The 13,391-nt window shown below is 46.3% G+C and overlaps 1 protein-coding gene across 1 annotated transcript; it reads left to right on the plus strand.

Moving 5' to 3' along the window:
- The first annotated feature begins 2,278 nt into the window (after positions 1-2,278).
- Positions 2,279-11,812, plus strand: Defb123 (defensin beta 123). The gene is made up of 2 exons (XM_005086052.4): positions 2,279-2,484; positions 11,569-11,812. The coding sequence occupies exons 1-2, from the start codon at positions 2,427-2,429 to the stop codon at positions 11,712-11,714; spliced, it is 204 nt and encodes a 67-aa protein (XP_005086109.1). The 5' UTR covers positions 2,279-2,426; the 3' UTR covers positions 11,715-11,812.
- Positions 11,813-13,391: the final 1,579 nt, after the last annotated feature.

The following is a 13,391-nucleotide window of genomic DNA, read 5'->3' on the forward strand; positions in this document are numbered from 1 at the left end:
GGACAAAGAACTTGCCTGATGTGCATGAAGTCCTGGGTTTAGCATTGAAAAAAAGTATGAAATCACATAAGAACTGAAGAGATGGTTCAGTAGTTGAGTATGCATACTGCTGTTGCTAGGGAACTGAGTTCAGTTCACAGTACCCATGTGGAGGATAAAGACGGTACAACTATGCCCAACTCCAGCTCCAAGGGATCTGATGCACTCTTCAGGCCTCCAACTATACCTGCACTCACATGCACACGCACACACATACACTCATCCATAATTAAAAATAAAAATAGGGGTATGGAGGGATGGCTCAAGTGTTAAGAACAATGGCTACTCTTCCAGAGGACCCAGGTTCAATTCCCAGCACCCACATGACAGCTCACAACTCTCTGTAGCTCCAGTTCCAGGAGATCTGACACCCTCACACAAACATACATGCAGGCAAAACACCAGTCGATGCTCATAAAATTAAATAAATAAAAATAAGAGCTGAGGACATGGCTCAGTTACTTGAATGGTTACCTAGCACATACAAGGTCATGGGTTCAATCCCCAGTCAACCCTTTATAAAGGCAGCCATTATAGCACATGCCTCTCATCCCAGCACCCAGGAGATAGGAGCAGGAGGACCAGAACGCAGGGTCACCTTCAGTTACATAGAGAGATCAAGGCCAGCCTTGGGTACATGACACCATGTCTCCAAATAACAGGTAAGGGGAGCTGAGAGAGGGTGATGGGGAGTAAATAAGATCAAGAGACATGAACTTTTCAAAGAATAAGTTTTAAAATACTTTCCAAAATTAAGAATAAGTTTATAGAAGGGAAAGTTAGTACTAGTCACTGAATACTTTGGGCTCGTATCCTCAATGCAAAACTACTTCACACTCCCAGGCATAGTGAGCATGAAAGAACTCTCAGAAAGAAAACAATCCAATAAACACATTCTCCCTAAGAAGACACTCATGGGCCACACTCAAACATTCTACTTTGTGATATTTTGTAGCATTCACTGTCAGGTACCAGCCCTGTCTGGAATGAAAATTCTACTTCTCAGTTTCCTTCCCTCTATGAACTTAAATGGGAGTTTGCAGCCAACTTTTAAAACTTGAATGCTCTCTGGAGACAGCAGCCATCAGTAATGGGAGCCATTGTGCTCTGAAAGTTGTCCCCAGTGAGAGATGGTAGGGACAAGCAGCAGATTAGGCAAGTCTTCACTGTTCCCTTCCCCACTTCCGGTCCTGATGACCAAAGTAACCCCAGAAGCCGGGCTCACTAACAACACTTTCTCTGTGGCTGCTGCAAACAGACATCAGTAGCAGGCCAGTCAAGAATCTTCCCAGAGTCCTGCACCTTCCTATTGCAGCCCTGGAGCAGCTTCAAGTCTTGGCCCATCATCCCCTATAGTTAACTAATACCCTCTGTTCCTTGTCAAGTCTTTGTTTTTCCAGATCCTCGAACGATTAAGTTGAGACTAACTTTACCATAGATTCCTTACTCCATGATGCTGATAATGGCTCTCCTCTGGTTGAAACTTCACAGGAAGTAAGAGGCAGCAGACCACTATAGTAGAGTTGAGGGCTAGTCACTGGGTCCTGTCCCAGACCTTCCCTTATTCTCTTCCTTGTAAAAAGTTCCTGAAGGAATTATTTAACACCACACACTTTCATTTACCTTTGTGTAAATCTTGGGCAGCCCATTCAACGCTTTCTGTCCCCACTGATGATTCAGACAATGTCTTATCGTGTAAGGTCATGCATGCTTTGATTTTCTTGACCTCTGTATCAAGAGAGTCCAGTCAGGAAGTAGAATTCACATAAGTAATTGAGGCAGATAGTTAATGGAGGGAATTGCTTACTTCTGCTGGAAGGTTGAAAAATGAGGATCCTGGAGAAAGTATTACTAACTTCAGGGACAGCCACCTGGCTTCAGGTAAATGAACTAAGGAAACTAGAATGAATGTTCAGACCAGGGAGCAGGGAACATCTGTTCTTGAATCCCTGAAGAACGGGCTGAGCCTTGAGTCTGGGACAACCCTGTGGTTGCTCCTCTTGTATCTATCCACTCTTGAACAGACCTTGCCCTGTCTGGAACCCATTTTCTCTTCTCTGCCAGTGTCTTTGGTAGCTACTGATGTGCGTGCTCTCTGGCATCCATGTGCATGGCGCCCCCTTTTGGCGCCTTGATAAGGCGATGCAAAGCTGGCAGGGGAAGGGCTGTGCTGTGTGGCCTTGAACCTTGGCTGGCCTCACCCTGCTGATCCAAAAGACAAAGGAATGCTGTGGACTGGGTGGGTGTGGCTCCACACTGTAGACCCAGGATACAGGCTTGTTCCCGTGAGCTGCTCCTGGAGATCCAAGGGACTTCCGCCAGAGGGACTTGACTTCCGAAGCTGTCCACTAACTTTGCCAGCACTTTGAACTCGAAGCTTTGCCACCATGAAGCTCCTGCTGCTTACCTTGGCTGCATTGCTGCTCTTGTCCCAGCTCACTCCAGGTAACAGAGAGCTCCTCAGGGAAGGCACTGGGTAGGGGGACCCTGGCCTTGTCAGTGAACCTACCGGGGCAAGGAGGACCAGTTAGTTGCCTAGGGCTGGAGATGTCACCATTCCACCTTGCCAAGTGCCGGATCTTAGGTACCAACAACAATATCCTGAGTATCATCACCCACTCCATGTTCAGCTCTACCAAGCTGGCAAAGGGTCAGTGTGGGGGCAGAAGCAGCCAGAGAGAAAGCAACAGCAGATCTCTTGCAAAATAGTCCCCAAAATGTTCCAGGTTTAGTAAAAGCCACAGCCACCTTAATGGGAGCAAGAAGCTCATGTTTGCAGCCCCTCTCTCTGTGCCATACTTTGTGCTGGAACTAGGATTATGGGGGCAAATGGCATGGCCTCGGACACAGTTAAATAGCATTATACCCAAAGCCGTGACAAAGGAAAGCCAGGGAGTAGCACCTAGCTAGCCTGAGGTCAGTAGAGTCCTGGAAAGTGACTTGAAATCAGATGGGGGAGGGGAAGAGGTGGGGAGGGAAGGATTTAGGATAAGCATGATAAGCATAAGTAAGGAGGGAGAGAGCAGCATGCTGCCTGTGGGAACCCAGTCTGAAGTGCAGGGGTGAGTGATGAGAGTCACAGGTAAGAAAGCCATGGGAGGGCTTTGCCAGAGAAGGTCAACCCTGTCCTTCCTACCTGTCACACCAGCTACCTGCCCCCTCCACTCATCTAACAGAGCTTCTGTCTACCTCAAGACTGTCAACCTTTAAAGAATCAGAACATACAATTTTCTAAGCAAGCTGACCCCTCAGTTCCCTCCAGTGACCCTGAAACACCCTGCATCTAAGCGGCTCACCATTGACTCTGATCCCAACAACCCTCAGCCCTCACCACTGTTTAGAGGATCAGATCGCTTGACGGTTTCTTTAACGGCTGTGACAACATGGGGGGGGGAATCACTGCAGGTGTAAAACACTAACATCTGGGCCTGCAACTCAGTTGCTGGAGTGCTTGCCTGGCATGTAGAAAGCCCTGGGTTTGATTCCCAGCAACACATAAACTGAGTGCGGTGACACAGGATTGTAATTCCTGAGAGGCAGAGGCGGAAGGATCAGAAATTCAAGGGCTACTTAGTAAGCTTGAGGCCAGCCTGGGATAATTGAGGCCCTGTCTGAAAGAGGGAGGTGGGCAGTTAGCTTCTTTTTGTCTGTAATTCATCTGCACTTTCCCAGAAACTTCCACTCTGGGAGAGGTGGGGACCTTGCTTTCTCCTGGAAGACATGAAGTTAAAACTGTAAGCATGGCATGCGGGTGTTGAGTTCGGTGATGCCCAGGAAATGGATCTCTGTGACCCTGAGGGAACTTAAGATGGTGTTGACAGGAGCGCTTGGCACCTAGCCCTCACTCTGAGACCTCACACTGTCCCTTGCTGCTTCTGCTCTGGGCTTGGTCTTTACAGCTCTCTCCATGCCTCCCTTTCCCTGTCTCCACACAAGAGAGTGTGGGGCTTCCTGGAAGGACGCTACAGGAGAGCAGAGAGAGAAGCCACTTCCCTCTGCTGTTCCTCACCCCTGAGAGTTTGATAGGGTGTGAAAGCTAAGCTTTTCCCTGAAGACCTAGCAACTGCCTGGGGTGATAGGGGCTGAGGTGCCCTGCTCCAGGCCCACCAGGCCCTCTCTCCCTACAGCGTTACGTTTACTGCCCCCACCTCCAAATCGTCCTCCCTTTAGCCAGCAGGCCTCTTGAAGCAGAGCAGTAGAAAGCTGTGTCCCTGGGAACAGTGAAGACTTGCCTAAACTGGCCAGCAGGGATGATGGTGTTTCTCAGGCAGCCTCCTGCTGCTGCTGCTGCTGCTGCTGCTGCAAGTGCATTTCAACTCCTCAGTTACCAGGAGGTTATTAGAAGAGTTTCTCTTCCACTTCCTGTTATGAGTTGTAATGGTGAGAGGCCTTGAGTGGAAGCCATCAATACTGGTCGCCCTCAGCCTTCATCTCCTATAGCTTACAGAGAGGTGGCTTCATTGAGACTCACCAGGCTTTACCTAGTCCTTTTGTTGGTAAATTTTGGTTCTTGAAATTATGGCCTTGCTATGACTAGAAACAACTCTTATCTCATTTAAGCTGCCAACTGTCATCCTAACTGTTGTTCACCAGTGCCCAAAGGACAGAAATTCTACTTAGTTCCACTTTTTTAACAGTCAAAGGGTCTCATGATGAAAGGGGGCCGAAATGTACATCACTTAAAAATGTTAGACAGTGAAATGACTCATGGGGTCAAGGCCCTTGCTGCCAAGACCCTCATGGTGAGAGTTGTCCTTGACTTGTACAAGAAATAAACAAATGAATAAATGTAATTTTTAAATGCTTAAGGGCTAGAGGGATGTTTCCGTGGGTAAGAACTCGTCCTGTGCAAGCAAGAAGACCTAAGTTTGAACCCCCAGCTCTCATAAAGAGTCAGACAGAGCTGCATATAACCCCAGGGTTAGGAGGTGGAGACAGACAGATCCTGGAAATCACTAGCCAGCCAGGCAAGCCAAAATGGTGACTTTCCAACTCAGAAAGATCCCATCTCAATGTAGCAAGGCAGAAAGTGATAGAGAACATCCCACGTCCTCCTCTAGCCTCTGTGTCCATGAAACACACACACACACACACACACACACACACACACACACACATGCATGCATGCACGCACACGGGCATGCATGGTTGTTCATTTTGACACGCTTAAATTAAAAACAGAGATCTCATGGCAGCTCACAGCCATCTGCTGGAAATCAACACCTCTTCTGGCCTCCTCAGGCACTGTACAAATGTGATACTTGCAAACAAAAACACTCATACACATAAAATAAAACTAGATAAATCTTTTAAAATGAGATCTCATTTTTAATGAGATTTTTCCTTATCTTTGTTGTAAAAATAAGGCAGAATCACAGATGCAAAAAACAAATATGCTGCTTAGCAAATATTGCCAAGTACAGGTTCTTGTAGAATCACATAGCTCAGCCAGCTGAGCACCAAACACTTCCCCCTAACCCACCACAGTTCCTTTCCTCCCCTAAGTGTCCAGACTTGTTTAGCAACTGATTTTTTTTTCATTTCTTCATGAAACACTCATTGCCAAGGTTACATCCCTAGACACATTTTTGTTTGCTTTTATTTTTGAGACAGAATCTCACTGTGTAGCCCTGGCTGACAGACATCATATTTTTAAATATGCCTTTTAATATTTCTCTGACCTTCATCCTCCATCTTTCCAAGTTCTCTGAAAACAACTGGCCACTGACCTGTATCCTCCCACGATGAGAATTTGCTGATGGCACATTAAGGTTGGAATTCACAGTGTTCCTATGATGTGTAGACCTGGCTGGCCTGGAATCTGGAATTCACTGTGTAGACCAGGCTGCCCTCAAACTCACAGAGACTCACCTGCCTCTGCTCCTGAGTGCTGCCACCATACTTGGCTACGCTCACTGAACTCAAATTGCCCCATCCTTGGTGAGGGAGGCTTCTTTTTGTTTGTTTTGTGTTTTTTGTTTTTAGAGACAGGGTTTCTCTGTGTTGTTTTGCAGACTGTCCTGGAACTCGCTCTGTAGACCAGGTTGGCCTCGAACTCACAGAGATCTGCCTGCCTCTGCCTCCTGAGTGCTGGGATTAAAGGTGTGTGTCACCAACACCCAGCTGAAGGGAGGCTTCTTGATTCATGGACTTGATTTTAAATATCCTGGTAGCTGTGATAGTCACCTTGTGTAATGTCCATCTGTCTTTAGAAGACTCCCCACATAGCCCTGCAAATCACACCATGTTAGACATGTTACCCTGCTGCAAAGGACACTGCATACCCAAGGGTCTGTGGGGTTGGCAACAGCTCACCCAATGAAGAATGTACTCAACCTGTGGGTCCTGACTCATGACAGTAGCAAAAGTACAGTTATGAAGTAGCAATGAAATAACTTTGTGACTGAGAGTCCTCATGGCATGAGGAACTGTAACTAAAGGGACTGCGTTAAAGCATTAGGGAGGTTGGGAGCTACTGAATCTAGAGGAAGAGTGGGATTTAAACAGTTCAAGGTCAGCTCTCTCTGTCTCTCTCTCACTCTCTCTGACACACACACACACTCTCTCTCTCTCTCTCTCTCTCTCTCTCTCTCTCTCTCTCTCTCTCTCTCTCTCTCTCTCTCTGGAGAGTGGGAGAAGAGAGGGAAAACAGAGTGAGAATTTTGTATAAAACTTCTCATCTGATCCTTGGCACCTGATGGAGGTCAAAGCTGCTTTTCCTTTCAGGAAGTATGGGAAGGTCCATCCTTGTGGACAGAATTTCAGATACAAAGTGTCAGTCACTGGGATACCCCATTCCTTGGGGGAAGTATGAGATGTTCTGTCCTTGGGGGACAGAATTTCAGTTACAAAGTGTCAGTCACTGTCTTGATTTCAGAAAGCCACTGTTTCTCAGCATTCTGACTCTTTGTTGTTCATGAACAAAGGGGGTCTGGTGAGTTCGCCCCTGTGTGACAATAGGTTGTAGACTGCTCTTGTCCAGTTCCTGCATCTATCTTGAGTAAGCTCCAAGGTTGACAAGAGACTGTGCTTTCTTGGTCTGCCTTCTGATGCTAACCAGCCAATTCACAGAGCATATAGAAACCTTAAAACAGTGAGCATCCCGATTCCCTCCACCAGCCCATACACCTACACCGGCTGCCAACCCACAATGCATTGCTCTTGTGTTCCTTTAACTGACTATTATATGGTAGTTGCGTTTGCTGCACTGGGAATTGTATCCAGGACCTCATGTGCACTCAACAGTGTTGTCCCTCTGAACAACATCTCTATCCCTTACCAATTACCTTTTTTCTTTTTAACTTATTTTTTAGAAAACAAAACAATGGGTTTGTTCTGACATCTTCACATGTGTATATCTTGTACTTTTCTTGTATCCACCCACTGTGTGAACACTTCCTGAGGTGATGTAAACAAGTGTCTACTCATTCCAAGTGGAGCACCAGCAACACACCAACGTAATGATCCCACCCAAGCCTAGCTTAGGGTACCAAGCAGTTTACTGAGCTTGCATTATAGAAGCATGAGTGAGAGGTTACATACAAGAGCACAGGTGACCCCAAAACAGGTGCACTACCAATGCCTCGTGCCAGTATGGACAATGACATTCCTATAGCTGGATAGATGGAGCGCCTGCTTCAGTTAGCCTTCTTGCTCAACACTCCAGTGGTTCCTGAGACAACACACAGCTGGAAGAGTGTGCAGGAGGAAGTGAGAGTCTGGTTTCCTCCCCATCCCCTTCCTCTATGAGGGACCTTTAATAGGCCCAGCCTGGAGGACCTCCTGCAGATAGTCACAGCTGCTCTGATTAAGATGGTAATGGTAAGCTGGACAGATGGCTCAGTGGTTAAGAGCACTTGCCGCTCTCCCAAAGGACCTGGGTTGGGTTCCAGGCACCCACATGGTAGCCCTCAATCTTTTGTTACTCCAGTTTCAGGGAATCCTACGCCCTCTAAGATCTGGCCTCCTTGAGCACTGCACAGATATGGTTCATATACACACATTCAGGCAAAACTCTCATGCACATAGAATAAAAACAAATAAATCATATATATGGTGAAGGCATAGGTTCACAGTGATAACCACTCACACACCTGATTTTCAATAGCCAGTTCCCGGGAATGCCTGTGACTCAGTCTGCTTCTGCTGCCTGATAGATGGAATGCTATGGCTGGCAGGCCTGCCACATGCTGGTCCTTGCTGTGGGGCATGCGTCCATGACCTGAAGGAGAGATCCAGAAACACCCTCTACGGAAGAGGAGACTGGAAGGGTTTAGGATTCGACTCTTTTCAGCTCTGACACTACTGGCACAGTGAACCCCAAAGATTCTCATTTCCTCAGTAACCTCTGGGCTGAAGCCCTGGGGCCACCCCTGGAGCTCGACTTCCCAGAAGAGATTCCATGACACCACACCCACGCCCTTTCATTTTTTCCTTCATCCTTATGGTTGCCTCCCTGGAAGAAATCCCATGCCGTTCTGACTGCTTGTCTCAGAACACACAGGGATGCACAGACTGCTGCTGCATCTTTCCTATGAAATTGTAACATCGATACTGGAACAGGAGAGAGAAGGCATCTTTGTTGTCCCAGTTCAGCCAAACTATAACTAAATCTATTTTCCTCAGGGAAGAAAATAATAGTGATGGCTGCTATTCTCAGAGCACAGCATTCGACAGCACTCACATCCTCAGACTCCAGCGCCCCCCTTCCTCCCCTCTCATTCCTCACCCCTCCTGCTGGTCTCCCTCCTGTACCTCAAGTGATCACCTTCGGCTTCCACAGCGATATATGCATGTACCATGGCAGGCGTTGACATCAAAGGACAACTTTTGGGAGTCACATCAGGAAACTGAGGTTTCTGGCTACTTATGATCTTGTCACACTTGAGATTTTCTCGTCCTCTGGCACGTCAGCTGCTGACATGTTGATCTGGTATTATCGTTCCACAGTCTGCGAGGCTTTATTCTTTCTCCGTACTTCACTTTGAATAGTTTCTGTTTTGTGTCTCCAAGTTCACTTACCTTTTGAGGAAGATATTGTTAATTTTACATATGCATGTATTTATTTATTCAGTCTTGTATAACCCAGGCTGCCTAGGAACTCACTATGTAGCTGAGACTTGCCACCTAATCTTTCTGTCTCCATTCCCGGGAATTATACCTGTGGACTGCACTGGCTGGCTGAGTTTCTGTATTCATTCTTACCTTGTGTGTATTTTACATGCACATATATTTGGTGTCTGCAGAGACCTGAGAAGGCTGTTGAAATTGAAGTTACAGCTTGTCATGGGCTGCCATGTGGGTGCTGGGAACTGAACCTGGGTCCTCTGACAGAGCAGCAAGTACTCTAAACCTCAGGCCCCTACACACTATAGGTTTTATATAACCCTTCTGCTCTGTCGGGTGAGCACACAGAACATTCCCAGTTCTGAGGACAGTTCTGCCTCTCTCTCTTCGGTGATTCTTTCCCAGGCTTTGGTACATTCCTCATATGTGTGCTCAGATGAGTGTTCAAAGACAAGAGGGGTTCCCTCTGGAGACCTACACAGTGGTTTTTTTTTCTCCTCTTTTCTCTCTCTTCTCAGTCCTGCCTAAAGTTTTTAACACTGATTAAAATAGATGCTATTAGTCTATTTTAAATTCTTTATTAATTTTTTAGCTGTCCTACAAAGTAACGGGTCTCACTGATGCACTTTTGTGCATATATATCATATTTTATGTCTTTCCTCCCACTTTATGCCCTGCCTTCCCCTCTGCCCTTTGGCTGTCCCCTTCCCCTCCAGACAGTCCTTCCTTCTGCTTTCAAGTCTATATAGTCCATTACCCTCTCTTGTTCCCTGTCCCCATCTCTAGATATCTCTTTTCTTGGTCCCCTTTCTACCTTCATGGCATGCATATGATGATATGGGATGTCCTTCTGTATGCTGTGAATATGTGTTGCTTTTATTGGTTAATAAATAAAGTTGATTTGGCCAATGACCAAGCAGAATATAGCCAGGTGGGAAATCCAAACAAAGATGGAGAAAGAAAGAAGGCAGAGTCAGGAAGGTGCCATGTTGTTGCTGGAGGAGTCACATGCCAGGGCATTTCCTGTAAGCCACAGCCATGTGGTGATAGACAGATTAGTAAAAGTGAGTTCATTTATAAGAGAGTTAGCCAGTAATAAGCCTGAGCCATTGGCCAAACAACTATATTTAATATTAGCCTCTGAGTAAGTATCTCATAAATGGCTGCAGGAACCCTTGAGTGGGAGAGAAACAGGTCTAGGGGGACCAGCAGGACAGAGGAAAACAGTCAGCTACACATATGTACATGTATACATTTAAGTCTGTATTCCATACATGAAAGAGGCAATGTTTCTGAGTCTATAACATAATAATCTCCAGCTCCATCATTTTCCTGAAAATGTCATGATTTCATTCTTCTTACCACTAAATATAATCCCTTTTGCATATGGACCTCATTGGCCTTATTCATCTGTTGGTGGGCATCTAGACTGGTTCTATATCTCGGCTGTAGTGAATGTGCAGTAATAGGCACAGACGTGCAAGTATCTCTGATAGCACAGACTACTGGAAATGCCCTAAGTATATTCAGGAACATCTGGGCTCTATGGTCATGCCGGTTTCAGCCTGCTGAGGAGCCTCTATACTGATCTCCATAATGGCGTCCAGGTTTGCACTCCCACCGGCGGTGAGCAAGGGTTCCTCTTCCTCCCATCCTTACAGGCATTTGTTATCATTTCCTTCTCGGTGACAGATGGGACTGTTTCTCTCCTCTCATGCTCTAAGGGAACACCCAGAAAGGACAAGGCTAATGCTGAGGGTGTAGAAGATGGGACTCTGTGCCGCCTCCTCCAAGGCCTCCCTCTCTCTTCTCCATGTGTGGGCCTTAGTCAGACGTGTCCAAAGGAAACCTGTGATACAAACAGGCCTTAAAGACTTCATTCATCTGAGGGACACCAAGGCGTCTCTAAGCCGAAGTGGAACTGGCGCTTCATAGAGAAATGGATATGGGTTCATTGCTCTGTCTCAGGCGGCCTCTGATTGGACATCATTCTACGTGCTCCCCTTCTTTGCAGCCAGCTGTTTGGTGCAGCCACATCCTCTTGTGATGATCAGAACTGTTGCTTCTCTCTTGATTTGCTGTTTCTTTCTTGGTCTGAGGTTTTTTGGAGTTTTTTAGACAGAGTTTCATGTAACCCGAGCTGATTACAACAGACCTTTAAAAGCAGATTTTCAAAGTTCTATCATTTGTCATTTAGTCTAGATTCATGGTCAAGAAAAGGTAGGGAAAAAAATGGGGTCAGGAAAAACAACAGTAGGTGTTAGGAGGGGTCAAAGGGAAAGGTGGGAGGGGTCAAAGGGAAAGGTGGGAGGGGTCAAAGGGAAAGGTGGGAGGGGTCAAAGGGAAAGGTGGGAGGGGTCAAAGGGAAAGGGGAGAGCTGCTCAAACCTGCGCCAGCTCCTCCAGTCTGAAGTCACCTCTTCTTAGGACTGACACAATCTCCTTTCTCTCTTCTTTGTACCAGGTGATGCTCAGAAATGCTGGAACCTCAATGGCAAGTGCCGCCACCGATGCTCCAGGAAGGAGAGCGTCTATGTCTACTGTACAAACGGGAAGATGTGCTGCGTGAAACCCAAGTACCAGCCGAAGCCAAAGCCATGGCTGTTTTAAGTGCCCTGGGGCCTGGGGCCTGGAGGCTGCAGCTGGCAAAGTTGTCCTAGGTTGAGCTCATGGAGTCTTGAGCTCAGTCAATAAATGCACCTGGCTGACCCCTGTGTAGCCTGCTCATCCACACTAGCAATTGTCAGGCATAGGAGTCAAAACTATGATAACCACCGTCCTGATGGTAATATGACATCTCTGTCTCTCATGGGTGAATAGTGGGACTTTATTGAATCCACGGGGCATAGGATGAAACAACTGTTGGGCTGCTAACAGAAATGTGCTTACGTACATTTGTGTTTCTAGAATTGTTTAGGTATAATCATTTTCAGAGATTGACTGGATCAGTTCTCAGTAAGCCCGCTGCCCTCATACAAATGATCTTTGATATTATTAACCCCTGTACTCTCAAAATCATTATTTTTAAATCCTGAGACCTTCCTTGCATAAGATATAAGTGTTCTCTGTTGCCTCGATTTTCAGACATGTATTAACAAGCATATTCAGCTGCCTAATAGAAGAAACTGTGCCAGCCTCAAAGGGAAGATGTGTCTATACAGCATTTTAAATGCTGTCTTAGTTGGAGTTCCTGTTGCTGTGAGGAAACACCATGACCAAAAAGCAAGCTGGGGAGGAAAGGGTTAATTCTGCTTGTATTTCCACATCACAGTCCATCATCAAAGAAGTCAGGACAGAAAGTCAAACAGGACAGGAGCCCGGAGGCTGATGCAGAGGCCATGGAGGGGAGCTGCTCACTGGTCAAACAGGACAGGAGCCCGGAGGCAGGAGCTGATGCAGAGGCCATGGAGGGCAGCTGCTCACTGGTTTTCTCCCCATGGCTTGCTCTGCCCGCTGTCTTATAGAACCCCAGGGACGGCACCACTCATGATGTGCTGGGCTCTCCCCCACTGATCACTAACTGAGAAAGTCCCTTACAGACACCTTATGGGAGCATTTCTCAGCTCCTCCCAGATGACTCCAGCTGTGTCAGGCTGGCATAAAACTATTCAGCACAGATGCCATTTATAACACATTCCCAACCTAAAAATTTTAAGATGCAAAGATATAGCTCATTGGAAGAGTGTTTGTCTAACATAAGGCCCTGGGATCAATCCCCAGCACCATGTAAAAAAAATTATGTGTGTATGCATACATACATTTATAAGACAGGCACAAAGGAAGGAAACATTATCAGTAATAATAATAGTAATAATAATAATAATAATCAAAAGTCAATTCCAGGCACACTTTCTGGAAGTAGCAGACAGTTTCAAAGGAACTACCATAAGTACGTTTAGGAAATGAAAAACAGATTGATAACATGTGTGAAAGCATGGAGAATCTAAACTAAAGCATCAAATCAGGCGTATCTGTAATCAGTAGCTGGGAAGTGTTAGCAGGAGGGTCAGGAGTTCAAAGTCAGCTTCAGCTATTTAGTCAACGTAAGGCCAGTCTAGACTATACAGAAACCTATTTCAAAAACCAAACGGTTGAGAGTAGAGGCTTATGCCTGTAATCCCAGCACTTGGGAGGCTGAAGCGGGAGGGGCAGAATCACCAACAATTTGAGACCAGTCTGAGACAAGCCTGGGGTAGAGATTAAGACCTTTTCTTACTAATAATCATCATAATAATTAATAATAATCCAATACATTTTAAAGAGGCCACACTTCTGTCGCTACATTAC

Source organism: Mesocricetus auratus, unplaced genomic scaffold, assembly GCF_017639785.1.
Source record: "Mesocricetus auratus isolate SY011 unplaced genomic scaffold, BCM_Maur_2.0 Super-Scaffold_100004, whole genome shotgun sequence".
Lineage (NCBI taxonomy): Eukaryota > Metazoa > Chordata > Mammalia > Rodentia > Cricetidae > Mesocricetus > Mesocricetus auratus.